Genomic DNA, 18,506 nt, shown 5'->3' on the forward strand with positions numbered 1-18,506 from the left:
GAAATACAGTTATTCACAGTTATCTACCGATGCTTGTTATTTTGAGAGTAAGAAAGACAACATTAGTCTTGTTTTCCAGATCTCGCCATCTTGAAGTTCAGGTATTAGCCGACCAATACGGAAATGCTATTTCACTTTTTGGTCGTGATTGCTCAATTCAGCGTAGACACCAAAAAATAATCGAAGAAGCTCCAACCACTGTTGCTGGGAAAGATGTGTGGACCAAAATGGAGCAGGTAAGTTGAGAACAAGTTTTAAAATTGGGCTAGATGTTGTTTTAAGTTGGGACATATTTGTAACATTGGTGTTGCTTTAAACCTGTTACATAGTACTTGTAATGTATTGGACAAGATGTAATCATTCCAAATACATAAAACCACAATGAATTTTTCAGGATGCAGTTACCCTTGCAAAAATGGTTGGTTATGTAAGTGCAGGGACAGTGGAATATTTATACAGCGAAGATGGAAGTTATTCCTTTCTGGAGCTCAATCCACGACTGCAGGTAAAAATGTGATCAATTATTTATATGTTGGATACTTAATTGTGATGTGTGTTGTTTGGTTAAATTGTTTGGCTAGTAAGATTTGTGAATTATTTATGTATTAGGCATATGTGGATGCCAAACGTGTGTCAGTGACCTGTGTGTGGGGCAAGTTATGCAAATGACGCTGGTTACTTGGTGTGGTTTATTTCATGATCATCAGGACATTTACCAATGGTTATTTGCTTAAAGCTTGTTCTGTAGTTTATTATATGTGGATATGTGTAGTTTAATACATCCAGTTATATTTGATGCAAAAGTTTGAAAAAGATGTAAATTGTTTCAACTGCATTTTGCCTCCAAAAACTTGAATATACTTTACACCTTGACTTGTTTCTATAACAAACAAATTTCGCTCAAAGGTTGAACATCCTTGTACGGAGATGATCGCTGACGTCAACCTCCCAGCAGCACAACTTCAGGTTGCCATGGGAATACCTCTCTATCGAATCCGAGACATTCGAATCCTCTACAACGAAGACCCCTCAAGTGACAACGAGATTGACTTCACTGCGTAAGTTTGACAACTGATACTGCTGGTTGTGTAACCTTACTTGTAACGGCTGCAGCATAAGCAATACAATACTCTTTCTTCATTTGTAAACTTGTCATTTAATTTTAGACCGAGACATACCCCTGAACCCCATGGTCATGTGATAGCAGCTCGCATCACAAGTGAAAATCCTGATGAAGGATTCAAACCCAGTGCAGGTAAAAAACTCTCATATTGCTGTTTGGTTGCTTGAATGTTTTTCCATAAGTGCATTCGTAAAAAAAATATGTTTACGAATTGTGGCAGATTTCTATTTTTGCATAAAATCAGTTTTAAAAAAATTAATGTGTTTGTTCGCGTAAAAACGCTTAATGTTGAAGCAGGTTTTAATGCAAATATGCATCACAGTTGCACCCTATCACTTTGTTTCCATCGCAACAGTTTTGCAGGAAGCAGACCACCGGCGTTTTATCTGCCAGCGTATTGTTTCAATACAGACATTATATTCGTGTAACATAACACATCAGGATGTACTGGTCGCGTTTCGCTGCATAAAATCGAATTTCCTTTAACTGCTGCAATTCGTTGTGTGGTCAAAATATTGTAATGCTGACTAAAACCCAAACAAACTATGTTTAGGGTGAAAAAAATGTGAAATTTGTAGCAAGCAACGGTTACCTACTTTATAATGTGCTTAGCCCAAAACTGATCATAAATATGCGTCTGTGCTTAAATATTTTGCCCTTCCTGTGGTGGCTCAGATTCCTTGTAACGGCTCACTAAACCTATTGGTGAAGTTTTATGTTAAAGAATATCTGACGAACATTTTGTGGAAATCAAGCGTGGTTAACTGAGTTATTTCTTTCATCCAGGCACTGTACAGGAGCTGAACTTCCGAAGTAGCAAGAATGTTTGGGGTTACTTCAGTGTTGGTGCTGCAGGTGGTTTACACGAATACGCCGACTCACAATTCGGACATTGCTTTGCCTGGGGAGAAAACAGGGAATACGCAATATCGTAAGTAAAATATCCTGTCTGTTACAATTCAAGAATTCCTGCCGGTTGTGTTTGGAACATGGGTTACTTTAAAAAAGGCCTATGTAAAACTAATCTACTGAAGGTTGAACTGCATTCGGTGCAAATTAGCATTATTCATATTATTCTCACCTGTCAAAACAGGCCGCTTGGATTGTATTCGTTTGTGAACATGTTTCTTATTGAATTGTAATGATATGTATAGTAGGGTTTCTCTCCCGGGATCCCGGGAATCCCGGACAATTTTAGCAAAAAATTCTATCCCGGGATTTTTTCTTTGTCCCGGGATATCCCGGGACAAAAATTGAATGCTTTTTTAGTTGCACTCTTCAACCAGAGGTGCGACATCCACTGGGTTTCCGTGAATTAAAGTGTTCACCGAGGTTTCTTGCAACAATTCAAACAGGAATGATAAATAGTTCTGCTGTTGCGAACATTACAACAGTGTTAGAACCCAGTTAGTCAAATTCGCGCTATAGCTCTCCAGTTGGTAAAAATCTGGCAATTTGTAAAATTCCAAGACGGCGGTGTGGTTATAGCGCCATCGACGTGTGTCACAAGGTTGTGGGTTCTAATCCTATCTCAGTAGCTGGAACCTGATGGGTTGAACTAAATTGGACTTACCAACTGACTAATTTGAAAACTGATTTCAACTTAAAAAAATATTCAATTAACTTAGAAAATAACAGGCTGCTCTACGGTGGCCTTCTGAACATATTGCATTGATGCTTTGCCGGCCCACTAGAAATAAAAATGAAACAAACAAACTAATATTATAAATTTAACAAAAATCGAATAATATCCCGGGATCCCGGGATTGAGGTTGTTTTTGTCCCGGAATCCCGGGATAAGCCAAAGTGGCAAATTTGAGAAACCCTAATGTATAGCTTCAATGTTGTAGACCAATTGTTGAAAAACGCACTTAAAATAAGCTAGTGCTGCCAGGCATGTTTAAATAAATGTATAACCGAGTATTGCTCATCCAGCAGTTTTATTATAAATAATCGACGTTTCGACGTCTCATTCAAGATGCCTTCATCAGGATAATGGCGTATCTTGCAAGACAAATTTCTTACAAAGCGACAATTGCAACAAATAATAATTATGGTGACACAGAAACATGGTGATGGCGTTAAAGGAACTCTCGATTCGCGGTGACTTCCGCACGACTGTGGAATATTTAGGAAGGTTGCTAGAAGATCCGTGTTTTCAGCAGAACCAGATCGACACCGCTTGGCTTGATCTACTCATCGCTGAGAAAGTGAAGGTTAATTAACTTTTTGTGGAATATTTATGGAAATTCTGTGTTCAAGTATCATGTTAAGTGCGGGGTTTGTGCGAAACGAAAAGCCAAATTAAATTGGGGGAAACGGATCGGCTTTGTTTATTATGAGGATTTTTCCCACTATTTCATCATATAGATTGTAACTGTCCCCGTTGAAACGACCACGACAAGATTGTACTTCTGTGTGTTAGGTTATTGTTTGTTTTCTGTACAAATCAAAACGACTTAGGTTAAAACGTCCTTGAGTAATTTTTATGAATTGCAAAATGGAAATACACACGACAATCCTTGCTCGTTCCAGTAAGCGCAAGAATCGTCCTTCAGTGGTGAAATATCCGTGCTAACATTTAAACCAGGAACCTTGGTGAGAAGTTTCAAGGCAAACTTCCCATAAACGGCTGTGTTCGAATTTGTTTGCTGACAAAGTCCACGAAAGATTGAACCCGTTGCGCATTCAACAGACTTATGCGGTCTGCATGGGCAAACAACTCGTAATGTTTCTATTGCCCGGTAAATTTGCACGCGCTGATTGGATTTATCTTATGGGTTTGTGCAAATACAAATATTTGTTGGCACATGGTCTGATTCGGGCAAAGGTTATTCGGGGATTTATAATTAGATATTATTCTTACTTTTCAGTCAGAGCGTCCCTGCACCACAGTGGGTCTGGTCTGTACGGCTTTGCACATTGCAGACTCAAAATACCAGGCAAGATTCGATTTCTACGTCAGTTCACTGGAGAGGTAAGAGCAGTTACAAAAACAAACACAAAGACAGGCATAAACAAACAAATAAGCACATACACGCATAAACAAAACACCTACAAAAACAAGCAAACGCACGCTCAAACAAAAAACAAGCACACACACACGCACAAATAAAAAACAAGCACACACAGGAATGAACAAAACACTCACAAAAACAAGCACACACACGCACAAATAAAAAACAAGCACACACTCGCACAGAAAAAAAACATGCCTTAAAATTGTAATGTGCTTGGCTGTCGAAACCCCAGCGGAGGTTATGTATTATTGATGACTTCTCGTAGTTCTGGCTGATGGCCTTTCACTGAACTTCCTCATACCCTCATGGTTTACACAGAGGAACACTGTTAGGTAAACTCACACGTACGCATGTTTCAGAGGGCAAGTTCTCACACCGACCAGCTTGAAGACAAGTGAATCTGTCGAGTTGATATCGGACGGTGTGAAATATATTCTGGAGGTGACGAAAATATCTGAAACTTGTTACTACATCAAATGTAACAGCTGGAATATGGAGGTAGATGTCTACAGGTAAATATCACTTCCCCTCAACTGGTGTGGGTTTGAAACAGCACCACTGCTTGTTACACGTAATAAGTTGCAAACTATTCAGATTGGAAGGTCAAGACTTTTCGTTAAAATGTCCAAACCAATTGAGATCACCATACGTGTGACGTTTGTTATGTGAAATACTTTCCGAAATTAAACAAGAAATATTCTAACTTTGCTGATAAATACTGAAATATACTCACTGGGTAATATATTGACCAACGCTGCAGTCGTTTCGTCCCCCTAAGCAAAATTGTACCAAACAAATCATGACATACCAACCAACATAGCTTGGTGTTCCTACATTCAAACCTTATCACATTTTTACATCAATATATTTCGCCGCAAGCACTGGGCTCGGTGGCGGAACCGGGTTCTACTTAACGTTAACATATTTCCTCAGACTCACAGACGGTGGTTTGTTGCTCTCATTGGACGGAATAAGTCGGACCACTTACCTTAAAGAAGAAGTTGACAAGTGAGTTATGTTTGTTTGATTGACAGCTGTCAGTCACCACAGGACGTTACGTCATGCGTGTGTCACGTGATGGTTCCGGCTTTTTTACAACCAACCCATTTATCAATGACGATTATTTAAATGGTGATAAAATGGATAAAAATTTTAATTTTTCTGTTTTGTTTCGGTTTATTGAACACAGGTTGGTAACATACTTTACATTGGTAGTTAATCTTTACCATGTTTGAGTATTTTAGATTGTATTTGCAAACACCAAGTTTACAATGGTATGTTATTATGAATCCCCACCACCCACAAAGCGAGGTACAACAAATAACTTCCTCAAAACTTTCCAACTTTCAACATAACCTGAAACTCCACAATACGTAAATATCCCCAATAAACAAAAGCAATTACGTCCAAACAAAAATCCAGTTGACGAAAGCGACAACGTCAGAATGCTGATTGTTTCGACACACCATCATATTTCCGCTTTCTTTATTGTGTCTACGATTTCGAGAACGTCGCTATTGTCTCCAGATTCCGCATCACAATCAACAATCAGACGAGCGAGTTCGAAAAGGAAAATGACCCGTCTGTCTTACGAGCGCCCTCCGCTGGCAAACTTATCAACTTTCTTGTAGCTGACGGAGCGCACGTGTTCGCAAGTGAGTTGGAATTATATCAGCTATTGCTGCCAGGCATAATATCAAGTTTGTAATGCTCTTTTGGCAAATGTATTTTATACCGGCGTTTCGACGTCCTATACAGGTCGTCTTCATTAGGGTTAAAAAACAAAGGAACTTGAGAATTCTGGTTGGTAATCTAAAAACGATTCGAAAACACTCTTCTGCTGAAAATATTGTGGAAAACTTGGGAGTGTTTGGACTGGACCGAAAAATTGTCGTCAATGAAGTCACCTGACACCTTTCGTTTGTTCCATTGTGACGATGAACAATAGGAGTGTTCTTCTTTTACATTATTGTGATTAAGTCACTTACATTATGTTGCCGACAGGTGTAACACAATACCTTCAAATGTTGCGCATACAGATATTCCAATACCTTATTATGCAGTTTCTGTTCCCCATGAGCTTTTGCTAAATATGTTTTTAAGCGGTTTCCTTCAACGGATTTTGTGATATGCAACCATGTACATATGCTGTGTATGATAGGAATAAGTTTGACGCTGCTGCCAAAATTGTGAAACTAATTTAGTGACGAAGGTTTTGATTTTTCCTTGCGTAGACAACTTTTTGACCCACGACAACGTGAAACCATTCTCACTATCCGTCATAATGACATGTTTGTTACGTTGCAGGCCAGACATATGCTGAGATCGAGGTTATGAAGATGGTGATGTCACTGACAGCATCGGAGAGTGGGACTGTACATTACGTGAAGCGGGCCGGTGCTGTGCTGGAGGCTGGATCGATCGTGGCAAGGTAACACTGCCTTATAATTATGGGTCCCCTTCCCTGAAAAAAAATTTTTTAGCGCGGCTATTGTTCCCACGTTTTGGTCCAGAAAGAATGGTTCAAACTTTTTCAAATTTACACACATTGCAGATATTGGTCTAAAGATGGTCCATGTGAATTTTGACCCCGTATGACCCAGAGGTTCACCCATAGGCCCCCGAAACATAAATGTGTCTAACGCCCGTTTGGTCAAGAAAGACACTGTAGGCAGAAGTACCAAGAGAGTAACTCACTGGTTTACGATAGCGGGAGGGCTCAGCTTGACGTCGGACAGACGTTTTACGACTTGTCGTTTCAGTGATTAGAAATCAGCTGTTTTGCACAGCAATGCTATGTCGTTTTATTAAGTGGTCAGAAAGTTTTACACCTATGACGTGATTTAAACCTAATAACCGTGCTTCGGTTTTGTATATGTCAAGAAAAACTTTGTTAATAAAAGTTAAGATGAAAAAATTAACTTGAGTTTTGCCAAATAAATGTTTTTTAAAATGCTCGTTGTCAGGTTGGCTGCCGCATGATCATGGGTTACTTAAGGTCAACTAGTCGGTATTACAAACACAGCTCAGAACTTTCTTCATAACGTAGCGTTTTTTTTGACAATCAATTAAGGAGTCAATACTCAAGGCATGTATAAATTAGGCTTAACAGTATTGTTGAACACGAATGACGGTGTGCTATTGAAAACGGTGTCAAAAGGTCAAACAGTCGTTTGGCGTGTGCACCCTGTGAGGTTACTACTGGTCAATGGTACTCGTTTTGCGAAACAAAGTTAAATGAAAAACAATTTGTTATGTATACACTTGTAGCAAATTGCTTTTTAATTTACAGTGTCTGTAACACAACTGTTACAGCTTTCTAAAAAAATTGTGTTCAAAACCCGACCTTGGAGGACTATATCTGGGTCAAAGCAAGAGATTAAATTAAAGTATTTGTTACGTTTTTTTTTAATTTTGTAATTACATGACAATAATAGTGCAAAAAGAATACGAACAATTTTTTTTTATTGTTGGGTTAATGCTTTCTAAAAATTTGTCCTTAAGAATGTAAAAATCACCGCAACATTTGTTTACTGTAAATCCGCACAAACGCGCGTGTGGGGACCCATCAGTTTTTGTTTACAAAAACAATCGTATGTGTAGATCAAATGATGTGTATAGTTAATTGGTAAATATCGTATAGAATATATAAAATGGAAGTATATCAGAAAGCCACTCTTCTAGTGTTATGTGTGGTGAGTTTATAACTTGTGGTGTTGCACAGATTGGAACCTGACGACCCGACCTGTATCAAGCGAGCCACCCTGTTTGAAGGGGAACTAGAAAAGTTTGAGGGCAGCGACGATCTTTCCGACACCGAGAAATCTCATCAGGTGAAACAAGTTGAGAATTTTCATCAGGAAAGACTTTGCCACTGACACAAACCAAATGTTACAATTTTTCGAGGTGTCAGTTGTGGCATATTTTGGGGGCGACATCGATATCCGAAGTGTTTCCAATAAGAAATACACAGACTAATTTGAGTGTGTGCTGAAATTGTCAGCTAATTAATGTCAATATATGTGACTGAAATCGTCTGTCGAGCATCCGTGGTTCAGGAAAATCTTTATTGTAGCGCCGGGGTTCGAACCCGTAACCTTGCGACTTTCACTACAATTAAGCTCGTATTTTATTCCAGGTCTTCTCTGTGATGCACAAGCGGCTGACTTGCATCATGAAAGGACTTTGCCGTCCTGATGAAATATTCGTCGATAAAATGAAGGAAACGGTCAACACGCTCATCAGCGCGCTCAAAGACCCGTCTCTACCTCTGCTCGAACTTCAGGCGAGTTTTTAATGTTGAAAGCAAAAAACACCACTTGACTGTGTTTGAAAGGATTGGAAAGCAGGAAAGCGACACAAATTATTCCCATTGTGATTCTGCCTATTGTATTTTTCACTGAAAGCCCGTTGTTGTAACTGAACATCTATGACCGATAGTAACCCCGACCCCATTGATAACAACTCTCGTCCATGACCGATAGTAACCCCGACCCCATTGATAACAACTCTCGTCCATGACCGATAGTAACCCCGACTCCATTTATAACCACCCTCGCCTATAACCGATAGTAACCCCGACTCCAGTGATAACAACCCTCGCCTATGACCGATAGTAACCTTTCTCCTTATTTTTCCAGGAGGTCATGACCAACCTGTCTGGGAGACTTCCAGCTAAATTGGATCAGTTTATTCGTCGCGAAATGTCAAGTTACGCATCAAACATCACATCTATGATGTCTCAATTCCCAGGTCCACGAATACGACGTTATATCGATAAATACGCGGCCGTCCTCACAAATAAATCAGAACAAGATGTGTTTTTCGTCAACACTCAGTCGATTTTGCAAATCGTCAACCGGTACGTGTTGATTGAATATTTTAATTTTTACAAAAGATTTTTTATGTGTTTTTTTTTCAAATCTCTTCGACTCTGCCACGTTCAAATATTATTAGGCATGCGATGATGCCCAAATCAAAAAAATGACTGGACGAAAATTTCTATGTGTTGATTGACTGTACGAAATATTTAGTTTTATATTTCAAGAGAGTGATTGGCTGAAAAGTTTCAATTATGTAACTCAAGAAATTTGGTATGATTTTTTTCAAATATTTTTTCGACTTTGCCGCATTTAAATATGTTTAGAGATGCGATGATGTCCAAATCAAGTTTGGCGAACATTTTGAATATTTTGTCTTTTAAATTTAGTAACTCGACAAGAGGCTGGTGTTATAGGCTGTATTTTGTCGAAATAACTTGTCGATAACATCACAATTACAACACTAGCAATATATGTTACTGTTTCCCTGATAAGTTTTGTCCCCCTCACAATTTGTAACAGGTTTGTTAACACTTCGGTAAACACCCGATATTTTCCACCACAGTTACAGCAGCGGCATCAGAGGTCATTTGAAGGCCGTCATCCTTTCACTCGTCAAGGAATATTTCCGGGTCGAATCTCAATTCCAACACGGTTCGTTCGATAAAAGTGTGATCGCGTTGCGGGACAAGAGCAAAGACAACATTAGGAATGTGGTGGAAGACGTTTTGTCGCACGCAAGTGTCGCAAAGAAGAATGTGCTTGTCGTGCAACTCATTGTAAGTGACGAGATGCTTCAAAGAAATACTTGGTTTAAGTCGGCCTCGTTGTCCACCTTCCACGAAAGTCATACAAATGAAATAAGCTTTACACCAGTGGTTTCCAACTTTTTTAACCTATTCCTCACTTAACATTAAACAGTTTCATTCTTTCCTTATATACTACATAGTAGATGCTAAACCATACACAAAAATTAAATTTTGTATGTTTCATCAACTTCACAGGTTATTTTCCCAGAAATTATGTGTCTATTTTTGAAATTATGTGTCGGTTGAGAACCACTGCCAATTGTGTTTTTGGTTAATCCGAATTAAACTCAATTCTTTCAAAAAACTTAATAATATACCAAGAGTTCCGGGCCAGACAGGTTTTTGACATTTTTGTTCGAACAAATGTCTAATTCGATTTCCTGTCATCACGATTTCAATCGCGTGTTGCCCCGATTAAGGTGGATTGTCATTAAAACGTGACTTGCCCCAAAACGAAATGAATTTAACCCAAAATTTGGTCGGTTGCATTACTGGGATAAAGGTCATGGAAATAAAGTTTTGCGAAATATCATTCAAGCAACCTACAGAGGTACAATACCGCACTTTTACGTGTCACTTTGTGGTCGACAGAACGCAGTTTCGGGAAGGGACCACTCCTTACCTGATGATGTGAGTGCTGTACTTGAGCAGCTTGCCAAGTTGAGTAAACACGACAATGCGAAGGTCGCTCTACGTGCAAGACAGGTTCTCATCGCAGCCCACCAACCACCATACGAACTACGTCATAATCAGGTATTGTGACTTGAACAATAGAAAACTGTCACAGTTGGCAAGTGTGATTTATGCTTACCACATATGGATGTCGTTTATTTATATATAAGTGTTTTAAAGAGACTTTGTGTAAAGTCAAGCTTACTATATAGTTACGAGTTTCAACAGCATGTAAAGTCCGTCCTATATCTGGCCCGTTTCATTAGAACTTAACCCCGAATCTGACCCGAAAAAAATGTGGCCCACATTTATAATAATTTACGTTTCACCTCAGGTGGAATCTATTTTCCTTTCATCCATCGGATCATACGGAACCGAATTTTGCCCCGAAAACCTCAAGAAGTTGATTTTCTCCGAAACTACGATATTCGATGTTTTGCCGGATTTCTTCTACCACCAAAACCCTGTTGTGAGGATGGCAGCGTTTGAGGTGAGAAAAATATTAATTGTCACGTTTCATTTCCCGGTAAAATCTGAAATCGGGTCGATCATGTGTTGTGCTGAAGTAACCCCGATGTGCACTGAGGTTACTATGGGTCGTTTCGACGTGGTGCGACCTGCAATATATGAATTAGCAGGGCGTTTTTGTAAAAGGAAGAGCTCATTTTGTACAATTTTTGATCAAACTGAAATATTACAGTTTTTGAATCAAGCTAAATGTTTTACTTGTACAAACGTAATTACTTGAAATATTTTCTTGTGGAAACGCGATGACTTGCTCTTTATCAATTAATTTCATTAAATCATTAAAAATACCAGCAGCGTTGTGGTATGGGAAAGCTAAAAATGTTCTTAACACTTTATAACACAAGAATATCATCAGCTCTTTCTTTATATGCTTCTCTGTAAATTTTACCTTGTCACATTTTTCATCACTTTCACTTCCCACTTAATGTTTGCAGGTCTACGTTCGACGATCTTACATCGCTTACGAGCTGAACAGCGTCCAACATCACGAGATTGGGAGCAGCAATTGTGTGTTGGAGTTCCAGTTCATGCTGCCTAGCAGCCATCCTAACAGGTCGGTTAAATCAAGCTGTCTAGGAACATATGGCGACAATACTCGTGTAAAACTTGTTACTGTAGGTATGCCAACCTGGAGGCCTACTTTGGCACAGATATCACTTTTCTTATCCTAATTAACAAGTCAAGTAGAAGATAGTCACAAGAAACTGAACTTAAACCGAAAAAATACTAAAACTTAACATTTCTATTGCTATAAGGCTCACCACCAAGCAACGGACTGGGTGATTCCAGCTTTAAGTTTCAATTACGAGTAAAACTGAACTTTAATAGGATTTTTTCTACAGCCACGATTAGTTACATAATGTCCCGCCTGCGTAATTTACAAGTGTTGAATATTAGTGAACCTTAATAATTGACATAACAACCTGGTTTACAGAATGCACCAACGCGAATATCAGATTCCCAGCACATCGTCGTTACCGAAGGTTGCAAGTGTTGGTGAAGGTTTAAACACGTTCGACCCTTCCCTGCTTCCTCCCTGTCAGAGAATGGGAATTATGGCGGCTTTCACAGACTTCGGGCAGTTTAAAGAGTGAGTGTTTGGAAAGTTGGGATGTTTGGATAAATCATCGGCAGTTTTGACTAAGAAATATAATATGTGGGCCTAAAAGAGTTTTCCAACAACAAATGTGGCTAAAGTTTTAAATTTAATGCAGTAAAACTCGTTTAACCGGACCTGTGTGGACCAAACAAAATTGTCCGGATTAGGCGAAGATTCGGATTAACCGATGTCGATTAGTTCAAGCCTTACCACATTGCAAAACATTTGTACCTTGAGTTTTGTCCGAATTATACAAAGATCCGGATTAACCGAATCCAGTTTAAACGAAGTTTACTGTATTATAGAAAGTGTAAATCTAAATTCCTGACTCTCCTGATTTAAAAACGCAGTACCTTGAATCTTAAGCAATTGTCTTGATATGTTTTAAATGCTGACCACATTTTCAGACACTTCCAGTTCATACTTCGTTGTTTCCACAACGCAAGTCCTCCCGATTCACCCCTAACTATCGACGTGCAAGCTTCGATCCCACAAAGCACCTCGTTCCGTTTCGGTTCATCTAGCAGCAGAGACGAAGACACCACGTCACTTTGCAGTGTCACAGATGAACCGATTCACATCCTGAATGTTGCGATCTCAACACAGCATGGGGTTGACGATGAAACGCTAAACACGCAGTTCATGGAGTTCGTCCGCAGTCATCAGGTGAGCAAAGGTTTATCGGTTCGAATCCCACCACGACAACCGGATTTTCTCTCCTGCAGTTTGCTGTTTTTCAATACTTATTTTGTTATGGGGAACTTTTATATGTAGAAATTCCCTCATTTTGTGTTATTTTAACCATAACTAAAAAAATAATCTGATACTGAAACTCACTCACATTTTCCTTCCTAACAAACATAAGCGATTTCCTTTGACCTTTGTACATACGTGACTTTGTTAACCTCGCTTTGGCGCCTTCTGTCTGTACCCAAAGCCACACGATGACTTTGACCTTAAATAACCCGTCGCGCTTGACCTTGAATAACCCCAGTGCGAGAGTCGTTCACTTGAACTTGAATATTTACATTCAACTTTTGGCGCCGATTGTTAAACATCATCGCACGTTAATGGTACTTACCTGAATAAACGAGCCCAATGCAAACTTGCCATAAGTTTTGTTTGTTCCATATTCGTAAAATGAATTAAGGTTGTCCTTCACCTCTTTCTGTATTTCTCCGTTTTATCGACAGTTTTGTTGAAATAACTTGTAAGTTGCCTCTTAACCTTTTATCCCCATGTAATAAATCATTTCCACCAACTTTCAGATGGAGTTGAGTGAAACTGGGATCAGACGAGTGACTTTTCTCGTCCACAAACGTAAAGAAGTCCCCAAATATTTCACATACAGAGCTCGGGATTGCGTAAGTTTGAAATTATGTTGATTCATTGAGTCATGTCGTGCAACACACAAAGCTATAAAGTCTGTGATATCGTGACCGCTAATATAAAACAACAACTGCTAATATGCAGGTTTTTAACGACAGTTCGATGTCGATCGCTGTTACAGTTTTCGTTTGGATTATTGAGTGTTGAAGGTGTTAACAAGTCCAAAGTATTTTGCTTCAATTAACAATTAACTACTTTGATCGGGATTCGTCCCCGGGAGCGTCCTGGGTTCGAACCCCGTGAAAAAAATGTCAAACATTCTCGCACTACAATTTTTTCTATGACACGTTTACAACTTTTTCTGACCACAACTACTTAGTTTGACGAGGACCGGATCTACCGACATTTGGAACCTGCTTTGGCGTTTCAACTTGAACTTAACCGGATGAGGAACTTCCGGTTGAAAGCTGTACAAACCAACAACCACCGACTCCACCTTTACCTCGGTTCGGCCCGTGTTGAGGAAGGGACTGAAGTCATGGATCACCGTTTCTTCGTCAGAGCTATCATACGTCACTCTGACCTTGTGACAAAGGTAGGTCAAAGGTTAAAGGTCATTGATTCGTAACCCAGTTCATCGCATAATCTGTTTAATTGTTCAAAGATCGTGAACCTTTGTTACTTTGTTGAGTAAACCGTCTGGGTAAATCCAGACCGCTTAAACGCGCAGTCTGGTTAATCGCATACAAAAACTTGGCAAATTAGATGCGGTTTACCGGATTCGTGTTCACATTATGCTTGTCCTGATAATGATTTGTAGTTGAACTTGAACTACATTATACATTGCGTTTGTGATGATGCATTTATTCCCTGATGCCCTTAACGCTAAATTTAACCAACCTTGCTCATTTTTCAATCGCTTCACTTTGTTGTGATTAGGAAGCGTCGTTTGAGTTTCTTCACAACGAAGCTGAGAGACTTCTACTTGAAGCAATGGACGAACTTGAGGTCGCATTCTCTGCCACAGAAAACACCAGGATTGATTGCAATCACATCTTCATGAATTTCGTACCGTAAGTTAACACCGGTTCAAGCCGCAGTACAAGATATAATAATGTGATGTGATCTTGTGGATATTCATGTGATCTGAAGTTGTGAAAATTCATGTGTGATGATGTTGTGAATATTCATGTGATATGATATTATAAATATTCATGTGATATGGTGTTGTGAATATTCATATGATATGATGTTGTGAATATTCATGTGATGTGATCTTGTGACTATTCATGTAATGTTGTGAATATTCATGTGGTGTGATCTTGTGACTATTCATGTGATCTTGTGATTATTCATGTGATGTGATCTTGTGACTATTCATGTGATGTTGTGATTATTCATGTGATGTGATCTTGTGACTATTCATGTGATGTTTGTGTGCAGAAATGTGATGATTGATCCGCTGAAACTGGAGGAAAACATCAGATCGATGGTTCTTCGCTACGGAAGCCGACTCTGGAAGTTGAGAGTTTTACAAGCTGAGATCAAAGTTAACGTGAGACTCACAGACGACGGTGATCCATTGCCGTTCAGGATTTTTCTCACAAAGGATTCTGGATATTATCTTGACATCAGCATTTACAAGGAAGTCACCAATGCAACGGGCCAAGTAAGTTCAACAAGACTTGACAGAAACATCCAAATAATATTTCCTGCATTCGAATGTAATATCTGTTCATAAGTTTAATGATGAAAATAACGACCCAAATAGGCGGACAAAAAAACTTTATACCACTGATGATGACATAAGCATTCGCCAAAACGTTTGAACGTCGCTTTTTACGTCTGTTCGGGCCGTTATTTTCATCATCAAATAAAAAACGTTGTCAAAGAACCTGCAATAAATTTACATCACTGACGATGGCATGAGCGTTTGCCGAAACATTTGAACAATAAAGCATGTCGCTTTTTACGTCTATTAAGTTTCCTTCATTTTTATCCATTGTTTCCACCAGACGATGTTCCAAGCTTACAACACGAGTCGACCGGGCCCATTGAACGGGATGCTCATCAGCACTCCATACGTAACCAAGGACCTTCTACAAGCGAAGCGGTTTAAAGCCCACAGCCTGAACACGACTTATGTGTACGACTTCCCCGAGATGATCAAACAATCTCTGTCTGATATTTGGAAAGCTTTCGCCACCAAAGGGGATTGGGGGATTGCGATCCCTGACACTCTTGTAAGTTACGTTTTGCATTTTTGTTGAAGAAACTGTTGAAATTTCAACGCGTATGCGGCTCCCGAGTTATACATAACCAGTAACCACTATTGCCCGTGTTCGTGACACTCTTCGTAAGTAAGGCTTGGGGCTTTCTTATTATGGTATGTGGAAAATATTTAAAAGAAACAATCACAATGTTAGCCTAGGCTCCCGGTTACTAATATATACGAAGCGCGATAAAAATGTTTCATTCTTTCCACATACAAACGCTAAAATTGCGCATTTATGAGTTGGTACTACAAATCCATTGTTTGGTTTTTATGCAAAGAACATCTCGCAATTTCGTTATTTCTTGCCTTTCAGATTTCAACCGAGGAATTAGTTCTAAACAGTCAGGGTCAGCTGGCGAATATGAACAGACAACCCGGGGAAAACGAGGTGAGAAACAAGTTTCATCGCACAAGTTGAAAATTTCCTAAACCGTGTAATTTTATACGTTTGTACCGCTACTGGCTCGGAATAAGTGTAAAAATCCTTACAATTTAAAGTTTCTGGCTTTTTAAATACTTGTACCTTAAACCTTAAGTAGGGCGAATAGTACGCTTCCATCGTGCAACCAATTTCATGTATTTTACCCAGTTTTTACACTTGCTTCCTGATGCCAATGCTGCAAAGGCGAATAATTATGGGTCCCCTTCCCTGAAGGGGACACATATTGTTTTTGTCCGTATTTTTTTTTTCTTTTTTCTTTTTTTCTTTTTTTCTTTTTTTCTTTTTTTCTTTTTTTCTTTTTTTCTTTATTTCTTTTTTTCTTTTTTTCCGTCTAACGCGGATTTGTTCCCACGTTTTGGTCACGAAAGAATGCTTCAAACTTTTTCAAATTTACACACATTACAGATATTGGTCTAAAGATGGTCCATGTGAATTTTGACCCCGTTTGAACCCTCGGTTCACCCACAGCCCCCCAAAACGTGAAATTTTTAGCGCGGATTTGTTCCCACGTTTTGGTCAAGAAAGAATGGTTCAAACTTTTTCAAATTTACACACATTACAGATATTGGTCTAAAGATGGTCCATGTGAATTTTGACCCCGTTTGATCCCTCGGTTCACCCACAGCACCCCAAAACGTGAAATTTTTAGCGAGGATTTGTTCCCACGTTTTGGTCACGAAAGAATGCTTCAAACTTTTTCAATTTTATACACATTACAGATATTGGTCTAAAGATGGTCCATGTGAATTTTGACCCCGTATGACCCAGAGATTCACCCGCAGGCCCCCGAAACGTAAATGTGTCTAACGCTCGTTTGGTCAAGAAAGACACTGTAGGCAGAAGTACCAAGAGAGTAACTCACTGGTTTACGATAGCGGGAGGGCTCAGCTTGACGTCGGACAGACGTTTTACGAGACATCGTTTCAGTGATTAGAAATCAGCTGTTTTGCACAGCAATGCTATGTCGTTTTATTAAGTTATCACTCACATTTTTAGTTTTGGCGAAGGTTTTACACCTATGACGTGATTTAAGCCTAATAACCGTGCTTCGGTTTTGTATATGTCAAGAAAAACTTTGTTAATAAAAGTTAAGATGAAAAAATTAACTTGACTTTTTTGCCAAATAAATGTTTTTTTAAATGCTCGCTGTCAGGTTGGCCGCCGCATGATCACGGGTTACTTAAGGTCAACTAGTCGGTATTACAAACACAGCTCAGAACTTTCTTCATAACGTAGCGTTTTTTTAACAATCAATTTAGGAGTCAATACTCAAGGCATGTATAAATTAGGCTTAACAGTATTGTTGCACACGAATGACGGCGTGCTATTGAAAACGGTGTCAAAAGGTCAAACAGTCGTTTGGCGTGTGCACCCTGAGAGGTTACTACAGGTCAATGGTACTCATTTTGCGAAACAAAGTTAAATGAAAAACAATTTGTTATGTATACACTTGTAGCAAATTGCTTTTTAATTTAAAGTGTCTGTAACACAACTGTTACAGCTTTCTAAAAAAAATTGCCCGACCTTGGAGGACTATATCTGGGTTAAAGCAAGAGATTAGATTTAAGTCTTTGTTACGTTTTTTTAATGTTTTTGTAATTACATGAATAGTGCAAAAAGAATACGAACAATTTTTTTTATTGTTGGGTTAATGCTTTCTAAAAATTTGTCCTTAAGAATGTAAAAATCACCGCAACATTTGTTTACCGTAAATCCGCACAAACATGCGTGTGGGGACCCATTAGTTTTTGTTTACAAAAACAATCATATGTGTAGATCAAATGATGTGTATAGTAAATTGGTAAATATCGTATAGAATATATAAAATGGAAGTATATCAGAAAGCCACTCTTCTAGTATATATTTTAAATTCTCAAGGACGAATGCCCTAAAGTTTTTCATGAACTTTTAAATAATTGTTTTCAGTTCCGCCAATCGATAGCAAAGTGTCAGGTCAGTTGCAGAACTCTACCCAAACCCAACTTAATATTAAGTTTATAAAGTTCTTCTGACAAATGTATTTTTATTCCGACGTTTCGACGTCCTATACAGGCCGCTTTCATCAGGGTAAATAACACTGAATGCAACTAGCACAGTGCACGATAAACAAAGGAAAAACGAATGGAACGCAAGCACGTTTAACATGTCCCCATATTTAACCACTTGTATTCCTCACAGATCGGGATGGTGGCGTGGAAGATGACTCTTCATACTCCCGAGTATCCGGATGGGAGGAAAATCATCTGCATCGCAAACGACATCACCTGCAACATCGGATCATTCGGACCTGAGGAGGATCTCTTGTATCAGCGCGCGTCTGAACTCGCAAGACAAGAGGTGATTGTTTGTGACGGAACAGTACAACTAAATTAGCGGAGAATAAGAAATG

The 18,506-nt window shown here is 39.0% G+C and overlaps 1 protein-coding gene across 2 annotated transcripts in view; it reads left to right on the forward strand.

The window, feature by feature from the left end:
• The window catches only part of LOC145213366 (acetyl-CoA carboxylase-like), a 34,683-nt gene that overhangs the window by 8,404 nt on the left and 7,773 nt on the right, over positions 1–18,506 (forward strand). For both annotated transcript variants that reach the window (XM_080081619.1, XM_080081615.1), the window contains exons 7-33: positions 80–236; positions 395–505; positions 907–1,058; positions 1,167–1,255; positions 1,910–2,054; positions 3,189–3,339; positions 3,997–4,100; positions 4,503–4,655; positions 5,077–5,151; positions 5,671–5,798; positions 6,451–6,574; positions 7,868–7,976; positions 8,282–8,428; positions 8,784–9,004; positions 9,529–9,742; positions 10,364–10,525; positions 10,779–10,934; positions 11,407–11,525; positions 11,907–12,062; positions 12,479–12,737; positions 13,340–13,435; positions 13,780–13,995; positions 14,340–14,473; positions 14,844–15,069; positions 15,416–15,643; positions 15,989–16,063; positions 18,296–18,454. In XM_080081619.1, the coding sequence (XP_079937745.1) occupies positions 80–236; positions 395–505; positions 907–1,058; positions 1,167–1,255; positions 1,910–2,054; positions 3,189–3,339; positions 3,997–4,100; positions 4,503–4,655; positions 5,077–5,151; positions 5,671–5,798; positions 6,451–6,574; positions 7,868–7,976; positions 8,282–8,428; positions 8,784–9,004; positions 9,529–9,742; positions 10,364–10,525; positions 10,779–10,934; positions 11,407–11,525; positions 11,907–12,062; positions 12,479–12,737; positions 13,340–13,435; positions 13,780–13,995; positions 14,340–14,473; positions 14,844–15,069; positions 15,416–15,643; positions 15,989–16,063; positions 18,296–18,454 (4,066 nt within the window). The remainder of the gene's footprint in view (positions 1–79; positions 237–394; positions 506–906; positions 1,059–1,166; positions 1,256–1,909; positions 2,055–3,188; positions 3,340–3,996; positions 4,101–4,502; positions 4,656–5,076; positions 5,152–5,670; positions 5,799–6,450; positions 6,575–7,867; positions 7,977–8,281; positions 8,429–8,783; positions 9,005–9,528; positions 9,743–10,363; positions 10,526–10,778; positions 10,935–11,406; positions 11,526–11,906; positions 12,063–12,478; positions 12,738–13,339; positions 13,436–13,779; positions 13,996–14,339; positions 14,474–14,843; positions 15,070–15,415; positions 15,644–15,988; positions 16,064–18,295; positions 18,455–18,506) is intronic.

The sequence above is a fragment of the Phallusia mammillata genome, chromosome 1, assembly GCF_965637545.1.
Source record: "Phallusia mammillata chromosome 1, kaPhaMamm4.hap1.1, whole genome shotgun sequence".
In the NCBI taxonomy this organism is placed as follows: Eukaryota; Metazoa; Chordata; class Ascidiacea; order Phlebobranchia; family Ascidiidae; genus Phallusia; species Phallusia mammillata.